This window comes from Schistocerca americana, chromosome 6, assembly GCF_021461395.2.
Source record: "Schistocerca americana isolate TAMUIC-IGC-003095 chromosome 6, iqSchAmer2.1, whole genome shotgun sequence".
Classification (NCBI taxonomy): domain Eukaryota; kingdom Metazoa; phylum Arthropoda; class Insecta; order Orthoptera; family Acrididae; genus Schistocerca; species Schistocerca americana.
Genome location: NC_060124.1, coordinates 184,484,033 through 184,509,796, shown reverse-complemented (window position 1 = coordinate 184,509,796; position 25,764 = coordinate 184,484,033). Strand labels below are relative to the sequence as shown.

Below are 25,764 nucleotides of genomic sequence, written 5' to 3'. Positions count from 1 at the left end.
TCCTCTGTCCACCCCCATAAACTAGACCCCAAGGAGCCACCCCTATCCCCCCCCCCTTTTTTATCACCAAATACCATCCTTGGGTGAAACAACTTAACTATATCCTCTGCTAGGTCTTCTACCACTTATATCTGGAAATGAGGAACATACTACCCATACTGTATGAGGTATCTCAGTCCATTCATTCTTCACACCTACTGCCAAACACTCTCGATACCTGGGTCATAACCCTTGCAGACCTAGGTGCGAGACCTGTCCAGTGTACTCACCCATAGTATGTATCTATTTACCACTTGCCTCCCCCTATACACTAAGACGTTTTCTCCTCTCATTACACTGTTTATGGCAGTAATTACTGAAAGATCTCTTTTCTTACACATTATTTTAATAAAATGACACAAACACTCTGCAATGGCAAAACAAACTGTTTCAAAAAGGATACTTTCAAATGACTATAATTGTTCCATATATTAGCAGCCCATGTTTTATAAAAATTACACGAGTTTCACCTGAGAATAAGCCACAGTCTTTTACAAAGAAAATATTCCTATCTACTTTATTTGGAAAAGCCTTTTCTTTGTAAATATTAAGTGGCTTCATAATAGTGAAACATGCATTCATCACTGAGAATATTCAGAATTGTAAGGAAGGTGGATGGGGTTTAATACGAAAATTATTACATCACAAACAGCACTGTAGTTTCATTCTACAGCAATTTTTCAAAGAATTGCCTTTTTATGCACTAATGTGCATCATTTTTTGGTACATACAATTCAAAACTAAAAATGTTTTGAAAATATTACCAATATGTTATAGAAGCTCAATTTAAATTCTTCAAAATGTGCAAATGGTTATAACAGACATGAAACACAGAAAAAAAATAAGCACAGGAAAACAAATTAAATATTATTACACTGTTCCCCAAAAATAATTTTTTGATACACTGCTGTGCACTGGGTCTACATTTAGTGTTACACCTTTCCACAGAAATAATCACTTACTGAGCAAATTCATTTTAATGAAAATAATTACATAGCTTTTTATTAAATGAACATCCCATCTCAAAATTATTGGTTTCACAAGTAACTTTTTAAAAAATTACATCCAATCAATATTCCATTCATTTTCTTTCATAATACACCAGTTTGGTGATGCTTTATCACTTGCCAGCCAATTGAAATCATCAACCATATCCCAGTTGTTTCTATTTACATCTAAACCTGCTAACTGGAAATGATGCACCATATTTTCATATTTTAAATTATAGGGAGCAAACCTGACATGCGTAGTATCTTCAATAATAGTTCGACTTGTAACGTGGAGATAAAAGTCACTGTGTGTTGTGCTGTGAACTCTTAACTGTTGACATGCCAAAACAAATGTGCAGTCTGAACAATTTTCAATAAAAACTGATGTTGTTACAGGACCGGTTATTATTTTGCAGTTGCTCAAGCCAGCAATATACAATGTATTAGGAGCTCCAGGTAGTCTCACAGTACAGCTATTAAGGTTAGAAAGAACAACATCCTTTTTATATATTTTTTCGTGAGGAAGAGAGAGAATTTCAGCAGTTCTGCCAGAGAAACCACAATTGTTCTCCTTAATGTTCTGAAGCAGCTTGTGGACAGGCGAAGAATGGGAATCTACAGTGTCTTCTATTTTTTCATTGAATATTACATCTTTCTTATTAGGCACCTTTCGAATTTTAAAACCAAATTTTTTCTTTGGTAGTAACTGCTGCTCTAGTTGCTGACATCTTTGCTGCAAAGTCAGAATTGCTTCTTGAGCTTTCCGGATATCATAAACACGAAGAAACATTGTTGATGAAGATAAAAAATGCTGCAGGGTCTGCACATTCTTTCCAATCCTATCAAAATGATTTGGCAATTGGGTTTTTTCTATAAGTCCTTCTGCTGCTGCGGTTAAAGCGTTCTCAATCTCCTTTTGTTTTTCTGCAAATGTATCAAAAAAGTAACTGAGCTCTTCACCAGTTGATCTTTGTTCCTTTTCTTCCCTTTTTTGTTCAAGCAGTTGCTGCCTTTCTGCTTCTCTACGCATTAGTTTTTCCTTTACAAGATCACGGTTGTCCTCTACTGCAATTTTATCCATTTCCATTTAAATATACCTAATAGTCAACAATACAACCAGGAAATACTGCACTCACAAAAGCAACACTGTCCACTACGAAGCTGAGGCCTGCTACAATAACTACCTCAATATTCGTTATTTGTCACCAGAAACATATTCCTTCTTTTTTGTTTCAACTTCTTCTTTGGTCTTTCGGTAAATAGGTGTAAAATCTTGAGCTGCACCACGCAAAACGTTAAGCATTTCTTGCTTCTTTCGCTGCACATCTGACTGGTAAGCTGGATCAGATCGTCTCAATTTCTGGAAGAAAAATTTACTTTCAGAAAATAGGCATTTTGATTTGAAAAATAAAATTGTTATTCAAGAACTGAACTTGAAGTGTTATCAAACAGTTTCAATTACTTTTTGAAATGAACAAATACGTAATAATCCTTATATAAGTTTTATTATTCTGACACACAAAATACAATGATGAAATAAATGATGCAAGTGCAGCCCACTCAGGTAGGATTTTCAAACAATCACATTAAATTTAAAACAATTTAAATATTCCAGCACTCTTAAGTAGCAAAATGAAGCAAGTACTTTGAACAGTCTTCTTAAACCTCAGTTTTAAGTGTGTATCAGGAGACCTGGAATATCACATCCTGAAGGGAAGTCTCTTGGTCAGCCATTTTGTCTCTCTGTAATTATGTAGTGTTCCATTTCAACTACTGCCAACAAGACATAAGTAGATGAATTTTGACTGGTAAAAGAAAAAACTTATAAATAACAGTATAGCAGAAGAAAATGCACACCAACACAGTTAAACATATAGAGAACGGTGTTAATATAACAACAATTGCCTTTCTTTTGGAATTTGTGGATCCTTTCTCTGGAGCAAAATGCAAGCAAGGAGAAGAGAGAAAAAAACATACAAACAGAGAGAAAAGAGGGAAAAGGAACTTACACCACAACATGAGAAACACAAAGAGTGCAAGAAGGTACTCCAAATGCTTCACCTGACATCATTAATTTACCTTCCTTCAGTAAACATTTATTGAGTGTCCAGATCAGGGGCACCAATGGCCTTGCTGCAATGGTAAGACCGCTTCCCATCAGCTCACTGAAGTTAAGCGTTATTGGTCACGGCTAATACTCAGATGGGCGACTGTCTGAGTATCTGAGTGCTGTTGGCAAGTGGGGTGCACTCATCCTCATGAGGCTGAGCTACTGAACTAAGAAGTAGTGGCTCTTGCCACGAAAACTGAAAAATGGCAAGAAGAGCAGTATGCTGACCACATGTCCCTCCATATCCACTTATTGGCCGAGGACACAGTGGTCAGTCGGTACTGTTGGGCCTTCTGAGGGCTGTTTGGATGGCGAGAGTTAGATCAAAGGGTATGTGTCAACAGCTCGGGTGAAGTTCTCTATGAGAGAGAAGAGTAGACAGACAGGTTTTGTAACTACGAATTGAAATAATTTGCCCTGAAAGAATATAACCACAGACCATGGAAAATGGGATAATATTCATAAGGTATTCCCCATAAAATAAAATAAACTTTCTGGCAGGTGATGTACAGCAAAAACCACCATATGACCTTTTTAGTAAATGTAATTGGCCTCCTTGCATCACATTCTTTGATTATATCAACTAATCATGTTAGTATCTTCCATTCAAACCTAAATCTCTAGCTATCTTACAGATCTCTCTGTCATGTTCTTTCATAAGAATATCGAAATAATTACAAATAATCAGCCGAGCAACTAAAAATAATGCCACTTCTGCTTCCGACACACACTATTAGATTAAAGCTACGAGAGACAGTATGTCTAACATACAAGTGGCCCTGCTCAGTGAGCAACAGATTGCGATTACTGTTCCCCACTCACCTGAGCTTGTGATCACATGATGGGTGTGGCTGATTGTCAACAGCTTCAGTCACTGCTTTAAAAGTGCTGTAAGAGTCATCCTTCATTCTTTATCTCCCATACCTCGTCCCTCTAGTCACCTAATGTCTCCGACACAAACTCTTAGCTCAGTACTACCCAGGACTGTAGCAACTGAATTAAGTTTGCCACCAATGTTTCAGCTACCTCTCACCGTGCCTTACAATGAGTTACCTCCTACCCATTATCTTCCCCACCCCTTGCACAGTGGTATTCCACTGCCCACCAACCCCTACACAGTATCCTTGTCTATCCTTACTCCACCCCTGGTACCAACCCCTTGTCTCATGGTTCTTTGCCTGCAACAGACCTAGATGCAAGACCTGTCCCATACAGCCTCCCACTATCACTTTCTCCTGTACCGTCACAGCCATCTCCTATCCTATCGAGGACAGGGCACATGTGAAAGCAGCCACGCAATCTACAAACTAAGCTGCAATGAGTATGCTACTTTCTACGTGGGCATGAAAACTAACAAGCTGTCTGTTTGCAAGAGTGCCACTAACAAACTGTGGCAGCAGCACTACACTCGCCTTCATTCCACCAACACACCTACCAGTTTTTCACCTTCTCTCTGTCTCTCTTATCCTCTGTCCTCTCTCTGGTGGTGCTAACCTGTCCACACCATGTCCCTGCTCGCTCCCTGCTATCCCTCTCCTTCCCTGCCCCATCCCACCTCGTTACCCCCACCACCTACCCTAGATTGTTTACTGTAAGATTAAGTGTGCACTGGTTCACAGATGAAAATTCATGAAATATTTCATGAACGGTTTTCACATTCCAGTATTCCTGCAAAATGTAGTGTTCAGAAACAGATGATAGAAACGATCCAGTGGCAACACACCATTCTAAGGGTAACTGTAAGCTTCCAGTTCATATTCTAAGCAGTTGCAAATATTTTATAAGAAACACTGCCAGCTTGAAAAGATGTGTTATGTGATTTTATTAACAGAACAGGCGTTAGATATACATCTTCTCATTCTTTACTTAGTCCCTTTACTTGAAACCTTACTGTGTTTGTTCAGGCATTCCATCTGGATGGTTATTAACAGGTGCAAACATCCCTAACGCATGCATCAGCAGCAGTAAATTTTCACATTATAAATTTAATGTAGCAATTCAAAATCTGTGATATGAGTACGGCTCGAATCTAGAGCTCCTGCATTAATTTCCTTTAAAATTAGATTCAAGAAAGAAGATGCCTTCAAAAGGGTGGTGGTGTTCTGGAAACTGTTTTAACCACTCAACGAGGCCTCCTTTATAATTAATTTGAGTTTGCCCCAATTTCAGAGTGGAGTGTCCACAGCATTATCTCCATTAGCAGTAGCTTCAGGTTTGTTGTAAATACCTGCACTGGTTTCTTGAAGTTCTTGTCCTCTATAACCCCTTCAGTAATTTCACATTTTTTTCTGTTCCAAAACATGAAAAGTCATGTCACAACTGCTAAATGCATGTAACAATAGTATATTTTATTTAAAAGTGTGGGCCAACATAAATATTGGGGCTATAGACAACATTTTGTCTACCACACAGACAGAATGCTTAGCAACATCAAAAGCACTATGCTCTGTTCATTGTTAAGAATAAACCTGATGTAAGAAAACACGAAGCATATGTACACTGGTGGTGTTACGCTCTTGGAAGTAGGTCCTACTTTATACATTAGATATCTTATTACTAAGTTATGTAAAATGAAACTTTAAGATATTCTACTGTATCAACAGCCACCAACATTTTCCTTAATCATGCTTTAATTATATGGTTTTTATTTCAAAAATTGTATACTGTCACAGTCTCTGCACTGTTGTGCTCTGATAGTCAAACTGTTAATACGCAGTATGAAAATGGCTAAGGCTGCTTCCTGCTCCGTAGTGAATAATGTTTGTGGAATACAGTTAAAAAGTGCTGAGAAATAAGTTCTTAATTTTTTCATAAATTTACAGGTGGTGTGGGGGGGGGGGGGGGAGATCGACTTTGAAGTTTTCCAAGGGGCTGTATTTGATATGGTTGAGATACAAATATTCACTGGATGTATAGTGGAATCAGTAGCATAGTAGATCATTAAAGTGGTGCAGGTGACAGCTAGTTCAAGCCAATTTGCCCCCCTCCCCTCCCCCCACATTCAATTTGAAATAGCTTCATCTCGTAATTATAAAATTTGTTATCATTTTTCGTGAATAATGCATGTCTTCTTGTTTCTAATTACATATTGTTTTAGTTTCAAATATAAATTCTTCAGTATCGATATTTTAAGAAAGATTGTTAATAAAGGTTGCTGAAATTCAGAAAATATAACAAATTAATTTTTAGAACAGAAATGAGGAACCAAAAAACTATTTGGACCATGTCCATTGTTTTATACCACAGATGTAGTCTCACACGAACTAGAGTGGTAAGTGTCATAGAAACTTGGAAAAAAAAAAAAAAAAAAAAAAAAAAAAAAAAAAAAAAAAAAAAAAAAAAAAACCAATCATTTTAACAGCATCGAGAACACTATACAAAAGCAGCATTTTTATATTTCCCACTTTACCATTACAATATGAATCCTACTGAACTGACCTGGAGCCAAGTTAAGGGATTTATCACACGAAATAGCAAGGCTGTTAGGGTGCTGGATATTGTGCTACTAATGCACACAGCTTTCTCACATATCACTGCCGAACGCTGGCGGGATACAGAACGGCACGCCATAAAAGAAGAGGAGAAAATGCGGTGCCTGGGTGGCTTCACGGATTCCGTTGATCAACTCGTTATCAATGTAGCAGATGACAGTTCCAGAGCTGAAATGTATGTCACAGATTCGGATAAGGAAGGAGCTAAGAGATTACCAGACAATGAGTGTAACTGATACCTTCAGTGGCTTCAGTATTCAACAATATGGTGAAATCCCTGCTGTATGCTCTTGCATCACACAGCACACTCAGAAAAAGTACCCGTGTTTAAATTAGAAATTTTCATAACTCTTGTTTATAATTGGAATACTATGTTTCACGAAAACAAGAGCGTTTTATGCTTTCCGTCTGATCACCTACAAAGTATGGAGTAGTGCTGGAGTATTGCTGAATATTATTTAATCCTCTTTAAAAATTAAATGACATTCAAAGCTATATTATTTCTCTGCTTGTCTCTAAAAAAATGGTTCAAGTGGCTCTGAGCACTATGGGACTTGACTTCTGAGGTCATCAGTCGCCTAGAACTTAGAACTACTTAAACCTAACTAACCTAAGGACATCACACACATCCATGCCAGAGGCAGGATTCGAACCTGCGACTGCAGCGGTCGTGTGGTTCCAGACTGCAGTGCCTAGAACCACTCAGCCACCCTGGCCAGCTGCTTGTCTCTCTCTATGTCTGAACTGCAACTGCTCACATCACTACAGGTTAGTTGGAACAGCTGGCTGGACAGTGCTGTCCAAGTTAAATGTGACGATATAGCTGTTGTCCCACATTATCACTCAGCCTATGTGCCTGTACCATACATAAAAATATCCTTATGATTGTACTTGACTGTACTGGACACAGCTTGGCTTCCGCTCCACATGAAATGAAATCCAATGAGATTCCAGCAAACACTGAAGAACACACTATGTAATGTTTGCATCAGGTTTATTTTTATGGTGTGCAGAGTATGGACACAATTAGCACACCACGTATAGTTCACGTAGATTTACGTGTGTCTGTATCCAACTGCTATGGATGGGTCATGTAAATTTACGTTTTTTGTTCTGCATGTGATTTCTGTGACCTCCTTTTATCTTTCATTTCACTGCGAAAAATCAGTACCGCGAAACCGTCAGTACTGTAGTTGTAGCCATCTACATCTACACTCTGCAAACCACCATTAGGTGCATGGCAGAGATTATGTCCTTTTGTACCAGTTATTAGTGTTTCTTCCTGTTCGGTTCACATATGGAGTGTGGGAAGAATGATTGTTTGAAGGCCTCTGTGCGTGCAGTAATTATTCTAATCTTATCTTCACGATCCCTATGTGAGCGATATGTAGGAGGTTGTAGTATGTTCCCAGATTTATCATTTAAAGTCGGTTCTTGAAACTTTGTTAACAGACTTTCTCAGGATAGTTTAGTCTCTTCAAGAGTCTTCCAGTTCAGTTCCTTCAGTGTATCTGGACACTCTCCTGCAGATTAAATAAACTTGTGACCATTCCTGCTGCCCCTTTCTGTATACATTAAATATCCTCCATAGTTCTATTTGGTATGGGTCCCATAAACTTGAGCAATATTCTAGAACCAGTCACGAGTTATTTGTAAGCATTCTCCTTTGTAGACTGATTGCAGTTCCCCAGTCTTCTACCACTAAACCGAAGTCTACCATATACTTTACCCACAACTGAACCTATGTGATCACTACATTTCATTTACCTACAAAGTGTTGAATCCAGGTATTTGTATGGGTTGGCCGATTCCAACAGTGAGTCACTGAGATTACAGTCATACAATACTACATTTTTTTCCCTTCATTCTGTAAAGTACAAAATTTTACATTTCTTAACATTTACAGCAAGTTGCCAATCTCTGCACCACCTAGAAATCTTATCAAGATCTGACTGCATATTTATGCAGCTTCTTTCAGATAGTACTTCATTAGAGATAACCTCATCATCTCCAACAAGCATGATTTTACTATTAATATTGTCTGCACGGTCATTAATATACAACATGAATAGCAAGGTCCCAACACACTCCCCTGGGACACACCCAAAGTTACTTCTAGATCTGACAACGACACTCCATCTAAGATAACATGCTGTGTTCTTCCTGCCAAAGCGTCTTCACTCCAGCGATAAATTTCACTAGACACCCCATACGAACACACCTTTGACAGTAAGCATAGGTGCGGTACCAAGTCAAATACTTTTTGGAACTGAAGAACTACTGCATCTACCTGGTTTCTTGATCGAAGGCATTCAGTATGTCATGCGCGAGATGCGAGAGTTCGAAATCCACGCTGGTTGGCATTGAGAAGGTCATTCTTTTCAAGATACCTCATTATGTATGAGCTCAGAATATGTTCTAAGATTCTACAATAGATCGATGTCAAGGATATTGGATGGTAGTTTTGTGGATTACTTCTACTACCCTTTATGTAGACGGGTGTAACCTGTGCCTTTTTCCAAAAACTGGACACAGTTTTTTTGTTTGAGAGACCTACGATATGTTATAGTTAGAAGAGCGGGCTAACTCAGTCGCCAATTCAGTATAGAATCTTACGGAGATTCCATTAAGGCATGGAGTTTTGTTCAATTTTAATGATTTTAGCTGTTTCTCAACACCACTGATACTAATACTTATTTCATTCATCTTTTCGGTGGTACGAGGATTAAATTGGAGCAGTTAAGCATTTCAGCTTTTGCTCTACTATCCTCAATTTCAGTTCCTGCCTCATTTGCTAGGGGCTGGACATTAACTTTCGTGCCACTAACAGCCATTATATGACCAGAATTTCTTCGGGTTTTGTGAAAGATCACTTGACAATATTCTGCTATGGTAGTCATTAAAGCACTCATGCATTGCTCTGACAGCCAAATGTTTCATTTAGCGTCTATCTATAGCCCTACGCTTTGTTTTACACCTGTTGCGCACTGTCTTTTTAGAAGTTTCTTTACAGTGACTGTATATCATGGAGGTTCCCTACCATTATCAACTGTTCCACTGGGTACATATCTACCCATGCAAGATCAACTATTCTTTTAAACTTGAGCCACAGCTCCTCTACATGCTCCTGCCCTGTGCTGAAAGTTTCAAGTTCCTCACCGAGATATGACACTACTGATTTTTTATCTCGTTTACTGAACACACATATCTTTCTGATTGTTTTAGTTGTCCTTCGTACTCTGGTAATCATTGTTGCCACAACCACATCATGGTCACTGATATCAGTTTCGATGTGGACATCCTCAAACAGATCAGGTCTATTTGTTGCCATTAGATCCAATATATTTACGTCATGAGTGAGGTTCTTAACTACCTGTTGTGGAGAGTTTTCAGAGAATGCATCACAGGATGTCTTATCATGCCCACCACTATTGAAACTGTAATTTTTCCAATTAACTGTTGGATGATTAAAGTCTCCACCAATGATTACAGTATGAATGGGGAACTTACGTACAAGTGAACTGAGGTTTTCTCTAAAGTTTCCGATTACATCAGGAGATGAGTGTGGTGGGCAATAGAATAATCCAATAATCTTTTTATGCTCACCCCTAATACTGACTATTGCCTAAACACTCTCACATGCAGCATTCGGATTTGTTGTCTACTACGACAAATATACCACCTTCATTTCGCATTTGCCTGTCCTTTCGATATACACTTAAATTTTCCCCAATAATCCTACTGTTATCAATTTCAGGTTTCAACTAGCTTTCTCTTCCTAGCGTTACGTTGGCTTCACTGGTTTTCATGAACACCACAAAATCTGACACAAATGCTTCGGAAGTTTATCATTATGATTTTTATACTCTCACCTGTGGGAAGCATTTCTTTTGATCTTCCACTGATATTTCTGGGTGTCCTACACCTATCATTATCTGGATTGGATGGAAAGTTACATAATCTAAAAAAACCTTGTGTGCACCCCACACATAGTCGACTACCTGGTTAGCAGCCTCTGATGGGTAGTGCAAACATGACCTATTTAGGGGAACCCTACAGTTCTCAACCCTATGGGACAAGTCCAGGAAGTCACACCCTAGCTTGTCACAGAACCTTTGAAGTCTCTGGTTCAGACCTTCCACTCTACTCAGAACCAAAGGGCCATGATCAGTTCCTGGGACAGTGCTGGTCTTCTCAACCTTCACTGCTAGTTTCTGGAATAACCCAAGAAATGACCTCGGATCCCTCGCAACCGGCATCATTTGTTCCAACGTATGGTAGTATAACACAGCATGGAAGCAGCTGACAGAAAGCGAGATTCTTGCTGAACTGTTTGTGTGCAATTGTTCTGATGTTCCAAGTGATTCAGACGATGTTACTGATAGTGGTAGTGAAGAAGAAAACAACATGGCTATAATCAACCAAGGTGAGATAATTGTGAACGATTTAGATGAAGAAGCTTCTAACAGTAAAAGTTTGCTGAAGAAGGACAAGATCATTATTTTAGAAACAGACGAATTCCAGGTGTAAAAACCCTTCCCAGTAAAATCAACAGCATTGTAGCCACTGAGGAATTATTACTAGGCAATGTATTGTTTGATCAGATATTGACACAATCAAACTTTTATTACAAACAAAACACAAATCATTATAAAGTATCTCCCAAATCTACCAAATTTACAAATAACACCACTGTTGAAATGTAAAAAATTCTGGGCACGATTATTTTGACGGGGCAAATAAAGATTATCTGGACTATTTGTCAACGGATCCTCTAATAGACACACTGATTTTTGGCAAGCTAATGAGCAGAAATTGATTTGAACAGATATGGAAATCTGTGGTATTTCAATGACAGTTCCTTACAGATCGGTCAGGAAAACAGACTCTACAAAACTGAACATGTGCTGAAGTGCCTCCTACATAAATTTCAGACTGTATACAAACCTGAACAGGAGCTTTCTCTTGATGAAGCACTGACACCATGGAGAGAGCAGCTTCATTTCCGGACATATAATACTGGAAAACTTATCACATATGGTTTTGAAAAAATGTAAGTGGATATATCTCCAATCTAAAAATATGCATTGGGGAAGGAGAAAAGCCTCGAGACACTACTCTCTCTGTACTTTAACTGACCTTGGCATGTGGCACCAAGTTTATCCAGACAATTATTACTACAGCAAAGCTATTGCCAAAACACTTCTACAAAGGGAAACGAGATTGTGGTACAACACGAATCAGTACAGGTTTCCCTCAGTGTCTACAAATAGAATCTAAATCTTTAAAGAAAACATTTCAAAGACAAGGCGACTTTTTGCTGCAGGTGTGGAAAGATAATAGGGAGGAGAGAATGTTAACAATTCACAATGCGTTGCAGCAGGAAACACACACACACACACACACACACACACACACACACACACAAAAAGGGAAATCATACAGAAACCAAAATGTATTGTGATGCATAATAAATTTATGAAAGGCACAGGCAGAGCTCATCAATATCTTGTGTGTTCTGGGATAATGCGGAAAACCAATAAAAGGTCAAAGAAAGTAACATTCCTAAAAGAAGTTGCAAGAGACCAGATAAGTGATCAAGGTGTTGCAGCAACTAAGGAGGAAACAAGCAATTCAACCTACAAAACGAGCACCTGCTAAGGATCCACCCGCTCGATAGTCAGGCAACATGAAAGAACATACTATTCAGACTATTGTGAGAAGTGGAAAAAAAAGAAATATCCAGCATGACCTTTCAGCGTTTGCGCAGCCCATCATAAAACAAGTGAAACAAGATACTATTGCCAGTTTTGTGAAGTACTGTTACACAAAGGCGCGTGTTTCCAGAGGTATCATACCTTTCAAGAATATAAGAACATCATAAAAACATGTCTGCCAAGTTTCATCAGCATCAGACACCAGTATGTGGAGCTACATTCAAATAAAGTTACCAACTTACCCTGTTATGTCTGAGCTTGATGATCCTCCCACTGTTGACGAATTAAAACTCGCACTTCAAAGTCTAAAGCTAGGCAAGAGTATGGGCCGAGATAACTTACCAGCAGAAATCATCAAACTTTACTGCGTTTTGCCGATATTTTATCAAATCCTACTGCAGTGCTGGGAAGAAGGCACAGTACCTCAAGACATGCGAGGTGCAAATATAGTAACAATCTATAAGGGAAAAGGCGACAGAGGTAATTGTAACAACTATAGAGGAAGATATCTCTTGAGCATTGCTGGTAAGGTGTATGCAAGGATAATTCTGAAGAGACTGGAAAACTTGGCTGCTCAGATCAACCCTGAGTGACAGTGTGGATTTCGAACTGGCAAATCCACAAGTGACATGATATTCACCTTGCACCAACTACAAGAGAAGTGCCGCAAACACAGAGTGTCATTATATGTGGCTTTTGTTGACCTCGACAAAGCCCTTGACACCGTCAGTAGGTAGGGACTCTACAACATATTGGAAAAAAATTGGATGTCCCCCAACTTTGCTGTCTTTAATAAGATCTTTTCACGACAATATGCGTGGCACTGTAATCTTCGATGGCAGTACATCTAAACCATTCAGTATGAACTGTGGCATAAGACAAGGCTACGTGTTGGCACCTACACTTTTTGGCATTTTCTTCTCGGGTCTGCTCCAATTGGCTTTCGAGAATTGCAATGTTGGAGTACATCTGCATACTAGGAAAGTGGGAAGGCTTTTCAATATCAGTCTTCTGAAGAGTAAGACAAAGTGCTACGAGATAGTTGCTCATGAACTACTGTATGCTGATGATGCTGCAATTGTTGCGAACTCTGCAGAAGAGCTGCAAGAGCTAGTATCACCATTTAGTCAGGCATGCTACCTATTCTCGATGAGTTAACAGCAGTAAGACCGTAATTATGGTTCGGGGTGCTAACACAAAGCTGAATATCACACTAGATGGCACTACTCTGCAAGTCTTAGATAACTTCTGCTACCTTGGATCTACTATAGAATCAAACATGTCTGTTGACACGGAAATTGATGCTCGCACTGGAAGAGCTGCGACAACTTTTGGCAAACTCTCTTTGACCACCAAAATTAATGTATATCAAACTTGCATCCTCAGCATCCTTTTGTATGCATCGGAAACATGGACTACCTATGCCAAACAAGAACGTTGCCTCAATGCTTTCCACATGCGGCGCCTGAGATCCACCCTCGGAGTAACGTGGAAGGACCGAGTGACCAACGAAGCAGTGCTATCTAAAACTAATTGCAACAGTATTTCAGCTATCTTGAAGCTGAGACGACTCCGCTGGCTGGGACACGTCCACCATATGGATCCTGACAGATTACCATGTGAGGTGATGCTTGGAGACATCTCTACAGCCAAAAGACCTGTAGGACATCCTGTATCGAGGTTCAAGGACTCCTGTAAACGAGATATGGAGAGCTTCGGAATCGGCACAAACAGATGGGAGCATGGGCTAGCATAAGACCAGAGTGGCATGATGATATATCATCTGGAATGTCTAAGCATGATGAAGGCTTGTTGGACAGATTAAGGCAGAAAAAGCTTCGCAACGCTACCACTGCTCCTGCCTCAGCAGCCAGATACACTTGTGACAATTGCGGCAAGAGAAGCCGTGCTGCCATTGGCTTGACAAGTCATATGAAAAAATGCAACCCATAAACACACAGATAGTGCAACAATCATCTACCAAGATGTCATGGCCAATATATTCAAATAAGAAAGTCGCACTTACTTTGCACGTCTCAAAAAAATCGTTGGGAACTGCAACAATAACTGTGGCATGGCAGCCAGTATGCAATGTGTCAAGGCATCTACATCCTGGAATGGCGCAAGTTTACTGTTTCCAGTCATTGTTTATTCCATGAAATATTGTTTTGTTTTTCTCTGCTAGAAGCACCAAAGGTTACTCCAAAGTCACAACAAACATGCCATATTAGCCCATATCAGTCTACCCAATAGAGCTTTAAACATTTGAAACACATTATGGTAATAGACAGTGACTGGTAACAGTGAACTTTTTCTTTCATTCGAGAATGCAGGTATTTTAATTGTGTCCAGTGTTATTGATGTTGCTCAGCATTCTGACCATGTGATACGGAAATTGTTGGTTACCTATAGCCCGCAAACATTTACGAAGACCATACACTATTCTTATATGAATTTAGCAGTTGTGACTACCTTTGTTATTTTCTCAAATAGGAAAACAAATACTCAAGTTGTTATAGACTACAAGAACTAACAGGAATACACAATGGAATTAAAAGCAAACATCATTCGAACACTGATATTTATAAATCACATACCATTGACAAAAAATTAAGACTTCTTTCCGTACAACAAACATCAAACTTATCAGACCTAATAAAATTGCCTAACACATAAACAAAAAAGAACAATCACTCACTGAAAACACTTCCATAACCCCCATTACTGCACCAAATACCTAAACTCAAAACAACGTTAGCATGATGACAACCAAAACTCAAATGAACCTAACATCACAAGTAAAACTCAGCATGTCCACACCCACCACCAAAGGGCACCATCAAACACAACATCTACAAACACAACCAACTCAATAACTCCGTGTGGTATGACGGCACACACCACACCATTACGTCATGGGTCAAAGTAGATGAGTGGAATCTGACACTTCTGTTGACCCAAATTACTTACACTGGAGTTTTATGTGACATCAAATGAACCATGGACCTTGCCGTTGGTGGGGAGGCTTGCGTGCCTCAGCGATACAGATGGCCGTACCGTAGGTGCAACCACAACGGAGGGGTATCTGTTGAGAGGCCAGACAAACATGTGGTTCCTGAAGAGGGGCAGCAGCCTTTTCAGTAGTTGCAGGGGCAACAGTCTGGATGATTGACTGATCTGGCCTTGTAACATTAACCAAAACGGCCTTGCCGTGCTGGTACTGCGAATGGCTGAAAGCAAGGGGAAATTACAGTCGTAATTTTTCCCGAGGACATGCAGCTTTACCGTATGATTAAATGATGATGGTGTCCTCTTGGGTAAAATATTCCGGCGGTAAAGTAGTCCCCCATTCGGATCTCTGGGCGGGGACTACTCAAGAGGACGTCGTTATCAGGAGAAAGAAAACTGGCATTCTACGGATCGGAGCATGGAATGTCAGATCCCTTAATCGGGCAGGTAGGTTAGAAAATTTAAAAAGGGAAATGGATAGGTTAAAGTTAGACACAGTGGGAATTAGTGAAGTACGGTGGCAGGAGGAACAAGACTTTTGGTCAGGTGATTACAGGATTATAAATACAAAATCAAATAGGGGTAATGCAGGAGTAGGTTTAATAATGAATAAAAAATAGGAGTGCGGGTTAGCTACTACAAACAGCATAGTGAACGCATTATTGTGGCCAAGATAGACACAAAGCCCATGCCTACTACAGTAGTACAAGTTTATATGCCAATTAGCTCTGCAGATGATGATGAAATAGATGAAATGTATGACGAGATAAAAGAAATTATTCAGGTAGTGAAGGGAGACGAAAATTTAATAGTCATGGGTGACTGGAATTCGTCAGTAGGAAAAGGGAGAGAAGGAAACATAGTAGGTGAATATGGATAGGAGGGAAGAAATGAAAGAGGAAGCTGCCTTGTACAATTTTGCACAGAGCATAACTTAATCATAGCTAACACTTGGTTCAAGAATCAAAAGAAGGTTGTATACCTGGAAGAATCCTGGAGATACTAAAAGGTATCAGATTATATAATGGTAAGACAGAGATTTAGGAACCAGGTTTTAAATTGTAAGACATTTCCAGGGGCAGATGTGGATTCTGACCACATTCTATTGGTTATGAACTGCAGATTGAAACTGAAGAAACTGCAAAAAGGTGGGAATTTAAGGAGATGGGACCTGGATAAACTGAAAGAACCAGAGGTTGTAGAGAGTTTCAGGGAGAGCATAAGGGAACAATTGACAGGAATGGGGGAAAGAAATACAGTAGAAGAAGAATGAGTAGCTCTGAGGGATGAAGTAGTGAAGGCAGCAGAGGATCAAGTAGGTAAAAAGACGAGGGCTAATAGAAATCCTTGGGTAACAGAAGAAATATTGAATTTAATTGATGAAAGGAGAAAATATAAAAATGCAGTAAATGAAGCAGGCAAAAAGGAATACAAACGTCTCACAAATGAGATCGACAGGAAGTGCAAAATGGTTAAGCAGGGATGGCTAGAGGACAAATGTAAGGATTTAGAGGCTTGTCTCACTAGGGGTAAGATAGATACTGCCTACAGGAAAATTAAAGAGACCTTTGGAGAGAAGAGAACCACTTGTATGAATATCAAGAGCTCAGATGGAAACCCAGTTCTAAGCAAAGAAGGGAAGGCAGAAAGGTGGAAGGAGTATATAGAGGGTTTATACAAGGGCGATGTACTCGAGGACAATATTATGTAAATGGAAGAGGATGTAGATGAAGATGAAATGGGAGATAAGATACTGCGTGAAGAGTTTGACAGAGCACTGAAAGACCTGAGTCGAAACAAGGCCCCGGGAGTAGACAACATTCCATTAGAACTACTGATGGCCTTGGGAGAGCCAGTCATGACAAAACTCTACCATCTGGTGAGCAAGATGTATGAGACAGGCGAAATACCCACAGACTTCAAGAAGAATATAATAATTCCAATCCCAAAGAAAGCAGGTGTTGACAGATGTGAAAATTACCGAACTATCAGTTTAATAAGTCACAGCTGCAAAATACTAACACAAATTCTTTACAGACGAATGGAAAAACTGGTAGAAGTGGACCTCGGGGAAGATCAGTTTGGATTCTGTAGAAATGTTGGAACACATGAGGCAATACTAACCTTACGACTTATCTTAGAAGAAAGATTAAGAAAAGGCAAACCTACGTTTCTAGCATTTGTAGACTTAGAGAAAGCTTTTGACAATGTTGACTGGAATACTCTCTTTCAAATTCTGAAGGTGGCAGGGGTAAAATACAAGGAGCAAAAGGCTATTTACAATTTGTACAGAAACCAGATGGCAGTTATAAGAGTCAAGGGGCATGAAAGGGAAGCAGTGGTTGGGAAAGGAGTGAGACAGGGTTGTAGCCTCTCCCCGACGTTATTCAATCTGTATATTGAGCAAGCAGTAAAGGAAACAAAAGAAAAATTCAGAGTAGGTATTAAAATTCATGGAGAAGAAGTAAAAACTTTGAGGTTCGCCGATGACATTGTAATTCTGTCAAAGACAGCAAAGGACTTGCAAGAGCAGTTGAACGGAATGGACAGTGTCTTGAAAGGAGGATATAAGATGAACATCAACAAAAGCAAAACGAGGATAATGGAATGTAGTCAAATTAAATCGGGTGATGCTGAGGGTATTAGATTAGGAAATGACACACTTAAAGTAGTAATGAATTTTGCTATTTAGGGAGTAAAATAACTGATGATGGTCTAAGTAGAGAAGATATAAAATGTAGACTGGCAATGGCGAGGAAATCGTTTCTGAAGAAGAGAAATCTGTTAACATCGAGTTTAGATTTAAGTGTCAGGAAGTCGTTTCTGAAAGTGTTTGTATGGAGTGTAGCCATGTATGGAAGTGAAACATGGACGATAAATAGTTTGGACAAGAAGAGAATAGAAGCTTTCGAAATGTGGTGCTACAGAAGAATGCTGAAGATAAGGTGGGTAGATCACGTAACTAATGAGGAGGTATTGAATAGGATTGGGGAGAAGAGAAGTTTGTGGCACAACTTGACTAGAAGAAGGGATCGGTTGGTAGGACATGTTTTGAGGTATCAAGGGATCACAAATTTAGCATTAGAGGGCAGCGTGGAGGGTAAAAATCGTAGAGGGAGACCAAGAGATGAATACACTAAGCAGATTCAGAAGAATGTAGGTTGCAGTAGGTACTGGGAGATGAAGAAGCTTGCACAGGATAGAGTAGCATGGAGAGCTGCATCAAACCAGTCTCAGGACTGAAGACCACAACAACAACAACAACAACAACAACACACAAGATATGGACTACAAATGTAAAAAGTTGCACTTAATAACAAGAATAAATTTCCGAAATGGCCTGCACCTAAAACAGGAAGGGGAAAGATAAGATCGCTTCTCTATTAGCAGATTCTGTAAAGGGGGGCACAGTCACACAAGGGACGATTCCTGTGGTTAATGGGAGCAGGCAGACAGGTTTTTACATTAAAGCCAAAGTCCAGACAGATAACAATCAAGAAAAATAGAATGGAATTAGCTTCACCTACAGTAAATACGGACAAAGCTAAGTGTAGTATCAGTTTACTTCTTCAAAATACCAGGAGAATAAAAAATAACGTAGATGAGCTGTTAGTGTGTTTAGATGATCTCAAAAATAAGAATGAGATTGATATACTTTGTCTGTCTGAAGACCATGTAACTGTGGGGATGGAAAGTGTTAGTATAAATGGGTATAATTTAGCATCTTACACTTGCAGATGTAGCATTGATAAAGGAGGAGTTGCTATTTACACAAAACAAGGGTAAGAAGTTATTAGTGTGTGGTGATTTCAATGTGAACTTTGTAAGCAATTCTGATTTTTTAGAAAACCCACCACTAAACTATCCCTGAATAGGCCATGAAGGCCCAACGGTATCGACTGGCCGCAGTGTCATCCTCAGCCCATAGACGTCACTGGATGCGGACATGGAGGGGCATGTGGTCAGCACACTCCTCTCCTCGCCATATGTTTCCGAGACTAGAGCAGCTACTTCTCAATGAAGTAGATCCCCAGTTTGTCTCACAATGGCTGAGTGCACCCCACTTGCCAACATCGCTTAGCAGACCGGATGGTCACCCATCCGAGTGCTAGGCCAGCCCGACAGCACTTAACTTCGGTGATCTGATGGGAACCAGTGTTACCACTGCAGTAAGGCCGTTGGCAGGAAAAGTGAACTAGAAGTGTTCTTAATGACATAACTTAGAATCAGTTATCAATTTCCCTACACATATAGCTCACGACAGTAGCACTCTAACAGATAATGCATTTGTGCAGCAAGAGGACTTAAAACTGACACACACTATCCCTGTGATAAATGGATTATCAGACTATGTTCCACAACTGATCAACTTACAAAACTTAGCAGGGTGTGGATTTCAGAAACCATTAAGTAAAAGTGCAAGGCTGTTCAACCCAGTATCCATAGAGTACTTCAGAGAGAGTTTAAAACTATTAATTGGGAGGTTGTAAATAAAGAGCCAAATGCCAATGATAAATTTACATCCCTTTTTTGAACACCGTTGCCCCCAAAAAATTACTAAATGTAACAACAAACAGTTTTCAAAGAAAGCTTCGATTACTACAGGTATTAAAGTGTCTTCAGAAAGTGAAAGAAAATTGTATGAGGCAGCAAGAATTAGTAAAGACCCAGAAATAATTTTACACTATAAAACTTATTGTAACATATTGAGAAAAGTTGTCAAAAAAAAAAAAAAAAAACATGTATATTAGAGATGAAATTAATAACTTGGGCAATAAAATCAGTATGGAATGTTGTTAGAAGGGAGACAGGAAATAGAACCTCTGGGGTAGGTAGTATTACTATTAAAGAGAACAAGATCTTCTTAACCAACAGTACAAAATTAGCTAATGTATTTACAACCATTTCTTAAGTGTAGGTGAAAAAATGTGTGAGAATAGTTCAGAAGAAAAAGCCAAGCAGTACATGGAAGAGTCAGTTTTCAGAAATCTTAGATTAATTTTCATCTAACAACCTCTTGTGAAATAAGCTAAATCATGAAATCTTTGAAAAATAAATGTTCTGTTGGAGTAGATGACATCTCTAATAAGATATTAAAACAATGTGCAGCAGTTACAGCTAATGTTCTGAGACACATATGTAATGCATCACTAACTCAAGGTATTTTCCCAGACAGGTTAAAATCTGCCATTGCGAAGCCTATCTACAAAAGAGGGGACACCACAGATGTCAATAATTACTGGGACATACAGAAGCGTCCGATCCTGCCCGTCTGCTTTGACCCACAGCGTCACAAATATGGTGGAAACGACCACAAACCATGATTCCAATATGGCACATATAAAGTCGTTACGTACACATTATGAGGACGAAAATACATTGAAAAACAAACACACACATGTTCCACAAAAAGCCTAATGACACTAACGGGACAAGCACGGGAAATAGGGGTTTTTTGGGTGGGGACGAACTAAATATAAACAAATTTAGACACCCACCCCCATACAAAACCACGCAAAACGACAAAAAAAAACCAACATCACAAAACTCCCCAAATACCACAAAACACAATATCATCTAGAATCTGACACTTCCCTTGACCTATATAGCTCAACAGCAGCTCCCGATCTCATAAATTGGGATCAAACACTTCCCTTGACCTGTTATCCTTACGACATCTCCACATAAAGCAGTCCCTGGTCCGAGACGCCAGAACTTTAAGTAAGCCTCATTTCTTCACGACATACTGAACACTTCACGACTTCATCCAAAAATCCGAATAGTTGAAGAAATAATTAGAGACAACGCACTGTCCCCCATCATAGCCGACAACCAAAAACTGCTGACCCTGTCAGTCATATCCATACCTACCAAAGACATAAAAAAAGCAATTTACCAAAATTCACACACGACACCACACTCACAAACTAAACCAAAATCATCACCTAACACACCATCAGAGAGCACCACCGATCACATCAAAACACCTACAAAGACGCCACTCTCACAAACTAAATTCCGCGCCGTCGTGACATCACACACCACAACAGCCTTACGTCACGGGTCAAAGCCGATGGGTGGGATCGGATGCTTCGGTCGATCCAATTACTGGCCAGTATCCTTGCTTACAGGATTTCACAAATAGTCAAGAAAGTAATGTACTCAAGAGTGGTTAGCCATCTCGACAGTAATGGGATACTTAGTAAATCACAGTTTAGATTTCAAAAATGCTGCTCCACTGAGACAGCAATATACAATTTCATTGCCAACATAGAGTATTTAAATAGTAAAATGTCCTCAATAGGAATCTAAAGCATTTGATTGTGTCAACCATGACATTATGTTACAGAAATTACAATTCTACGGTATAAATGGAACAGCATATGAGTGGTGTAAGTCATATCTAAAGAACAGGAAGCAAAAAGTTTCTTTATATGGTTTAAGTGATTTAAGGAAGTCTTCCACTTCATCTAACTGGGGTGCAATTACATTAGGTGTTTCACAGTGTTCGATCATGGGTCCCCATCTATTTTTGATATATGTGAATGACCTTCTTGTCTGAAACAAGAAGCTAAACTGAGTGTTTGCTGCTGATACAAGCATCATTATTAATCCAGTAGAAGAAACTCCAATAGAAAATTACACAAATAATGTCTTTGGAAAAGTTATTGACTGGGTTTCTGTGAATGGGCATTCTCTGAACTTTGAAAAAACACAGCAGATCCAATTTTCTACTGCAAGGAGTACAGTTCTTTCAATAAATTTAACACATCAACAGAAGTCAGTAGCCAGGATAGAGCATACTAAGTTATTGGGTGTACATATAGATGAGAATCTTAATTGGAAAATTCATATTTTGGATCTCCTAAAGTGACTAAGTCAGCAACTTTGGCAATCTGAATAATTGCTAATTTTGAGAACACAGAAATCAGCAAGTTAACGTACTTTGCACACTTTCACTCTCCGATGTCGTACAGAATAATATTTTGGGCAAAAAGTATTCACTGCTCAAAAGAAAGTGGTTAGAATAATGTATGGGGCTCTTAGTTGCACATCTTGTAGGCACCTGTTTAAAAGGTTAGGAATTCTTACAACAGCCTCACAGTACATTTACTCAGAAATAAAATTTGTTCTCAACAACATAGACTAGTTTAAAAATAGTGACAATCAGGATTATAATACCAGAAGAAAGAACGACTTACACTAACCTCTACTTAACATATCTTTGGCACAGAAAGGGGTAAAATATGCTGTAGTAAAACTTTTTGACAAATTACCAAATGAAATAAAAGGTTTGACAGATGGCAGCAACAGTTTTAAAAATAAACTGAAACCATATCTCATTGACAACTCATCCTACACCATTGATGAACTCTTGAATAGGAATAAATAAATTTATAGTATAATATATGTATTTTGTGCCATTTAACAGAATTGGGTAAGTAATAAAAATTTAAAGCTTTTTAAAAAAATAAATAAATAGAAAAGGAGGGAGAGAGGGAACCTTGTTCATGTGGGCATTTCTTATTCACTTGACATGTTCCACAACATAACGTTTGGTTACTGTGACACTGATCAATGAAACATGTAACTAACTCACTAACTGCATCATACTCAAGGGGAAAAGTAGAGCAAAAACACAGTCACTGACAATGGAGGCATTGAACAGTGGACAATCATACTAAAGACAAATGAGGCATTCCACAACTTGCAAACTCTCATTAATACAATTATTTCATTAGTAGGTACAATGAAAGAAAGACAGCATAACACATTCTTTGCACACAGATAAGCCAACTTGCGTTAGAAAACATCTTTCACTTCACAGTTGAATGACACCTTACTACCTAGTATTTTCAATAATTGTACCTGTTCCTACAAAAATCCCCATCAGTCTGATCACTGACATTAAGTCTAATAATTTCCTCTCTTCACTCTGACCTCTAAAAAGCCTCTAAGAAGCTGTTGTCAGTTTTGATGATGAGCCTGAACTTACCTTTTCGCATTTTGAAAAGGGGGAAAAATACTATGATGAGCCCAGTGAACAAGAAAGATTATGTAAGTGGCTAAACATCCTATTAGTCTTGATTACAGCAACATCCTTTTCCCAAATTTCGATTAATGTGTTGAGTCATTTTCTACGACTCGTTTAGGGCAAATGAGCATTCAACCTACATTGATTTATTATTATCATCATTTAATATCAATGTACAGTTAGCCTACTTTGTTTCACCTCAAATTTCTTTCTGTCTTCATTTTTTAGTAGCCATCCCATCCTAGTCTCTTACAAACATTGTTAACCTAATAAAAAAAAAATAAAAAACTAAATGAACTTGCTTCTACATGACCAAGGCAGAGGTTTTTTAGCGATTTTCTGGGTACACAGGAAATAAAAATTTTGTCCCAAACAAAAACTATTAAAGTATACAGATAAGTAAAAATATAGTGAAACTGAGAACTAATGTTAAATGGTAACTAAAAGATGGAAATGGTATGGAGCATAGTCCCTGTATAAAAAATGTGATGCTACTATTGATGGAAATGTAGTTGACAGCTGGCTGATGATAAAGTCACACATATAAAAAAAGTATCAGTGCTGCAGGTTAACAGCATACACTGAAATAAATGTAGTTCCCACTTACATCAAAACCAGAAAAGCATTTAGATGTATGCAAATTTCATGCATAAGATCAAACTGAAAAGATTTACCCATTGCTTACATATGCTGCAAGCATTGCCAGTGAATTTTTTTTTTTTTTTTTAGGATGGACACACGTAAACACACACCTGGAACCACTCTATGTCATTACTGCAACTTATAACATTTCAAAACTAACGATTTGTGAAACATATAAAAAAACCCAGCACACATGCATGGGCATGCTCAAAACTCACCTCTCACCTTTTCAAGTTCTGTATTATTTGACGATGTCACCTTCATTAAAGTATAACCTAAAGCTCCGAAGCTCAGCATATAAATAACTGATTTTACAAGAGCCATAACACACTAATTTCCCTGACACTATTTTTCGACCTTCCGCACTTTGCCTTCCTGAATCCACACGGACATATCAATATCCCGTATGTTACTGGATCCCAGGTATTCACCAGTTCTATAGAAACCTGAAATTACAATGAATTAAATTATGTTAGTGTTATCATGTCTAATCACTACTGCGTTACGATCTACGCCTATGAAAGAGGTCGTTTAAGATTTACACGTTACCTTCCAATGCCCAGTTAAAATTGTGGTACATGTAAAGCCGAAAGTCTGAAAAACAACAGCACAAGGCTATTAGTTTACATCGCAGTCAACACACATGACGCACTACTGTCAATACAATGCTCCATATCAATGGAATCCTTACCATATATGGCTTAGCATTTAGACCATTTAAATCACTGCAAAGAACTCAAGTGCTAATCAACACTTGGAGGAAATCACGACGTAGCACGCACTATTTCGAAAATGTTATTTCCGAGATACTGCCATTTAAATGAATATGCACTCTTTAATTACTTAACATTTTATATTAATCTTCTTTTCCACATACCTCGAGATGTATTCATTCGATACCATGCAGCATACGTTCCTGCAAATGCAATTGCCTCGGCCACTAATAAAATTTTTGTAGCACTACGAATGTATTTTCTTCCTGCTGGCTTAGGATGCTTCACAATCATTATTTTGTTAACATTTTGTCACATATTACCACAACACACAACGGGCCAAAGATATTATTTACACCTACGCACTACGTTGTTGGGAAAGAGACAGTCATTCAGTCATAGAACAATGAAGCAGATCTCGGTATCACTACTGCTTGTAGTACAAAAATCTCCTTATTAACCAATGGTTGGAGGGTTGGTAAGAGAACATGATATAAAAGCTTTTGTTTGTGATATGGAATATTTTTTTGTGATTGCAAGAGGGCTATATACTGAACAGTTTCAGTTCCACCTCCTGCTTTTTAAATAATCTACAATTCAGTATATTTATGTTATCATTTTTACGAGTAATATAGTTGTGAATTTCTCTCATCCCACTAGAGGTTTCCTGCTTTTTCTTTACATTAGTTGCCAGAAGAATCAATCAACCTTTGGAAGTGTGCAAAGACAATGCAGTGTACCTGCATACTGGCTGCTGATTACCGAGGACCTCAACCAGTTCTATAAATGAAATCACTGTCACAACGTGCTGACTGCAACTAAGACCCCGACTGACAACGTAGCCTGAAGCCGTGTGCCTGCTGGTGGCACAGGCGTCTAAAGCTAGCGAAATGAGGGATGCTCAACTACCGGACCTACCGATAGATGGCTCTACCAGCTGATTACTGTCGTCTGTATTGCCCGCCATATTCAAATTGGGCAAGAAGTTTCTCTCGGTCTGTACGGTGTATAAGGAATTA

At 38.8% G+C, this 25,764-nt stretch overlaps 1 protein-coding gene across 3 annotated transcripts; it reads right to left on the bottom strand.

Annotated features, from left to right (window-relative positions):
- Positions 1-997: 997 nt before the first annotated feature.
- LOC124619724 (tubulin-specific chaperone C) lies at positions 998-25,109 on the bottom strand. 3 transcript variants are annotated; one of them, XR_006980114.1, is made up of 4 exons: positions 24,910-25,109; positions 24,582-24,626; positions 24,251-24,478; positions 1,962-2,388 (listed from the first exon to the last, which is right to left on the bottom strand). XR_006980114.1 is itself a non-coding variant. In XM_047146289.1 (2 exons), the coding sequence occupies exon 2, from the start codon at positions 2,113-2,115 to the stop codon at positions 1,099-1,101; it is 1,017 nt and encodes a 338-aa protein (XP_047002245.1). In that variant the 5' UTR covers positions 2,116-2,388; positions 24,251-24,383; the 3' UTR covers positions 998-1,098. The 3 variants fall into 3 exon arrangements, 1 of the variants encoding a protein (XP_047002245.1); XR_006980115.1 differs by having other exon boundaries at positions 24,258-24,478; XM_047146289.1 differs by lacking the exons at positions 24,582-24,626; positions 24,910-25,109 and having other exon boundaries at positions 998-2,388; positions 24,251-24,383.
- Between the last annotated feature and the right edge of the window lie 655 nt (positions 25,110-25,764).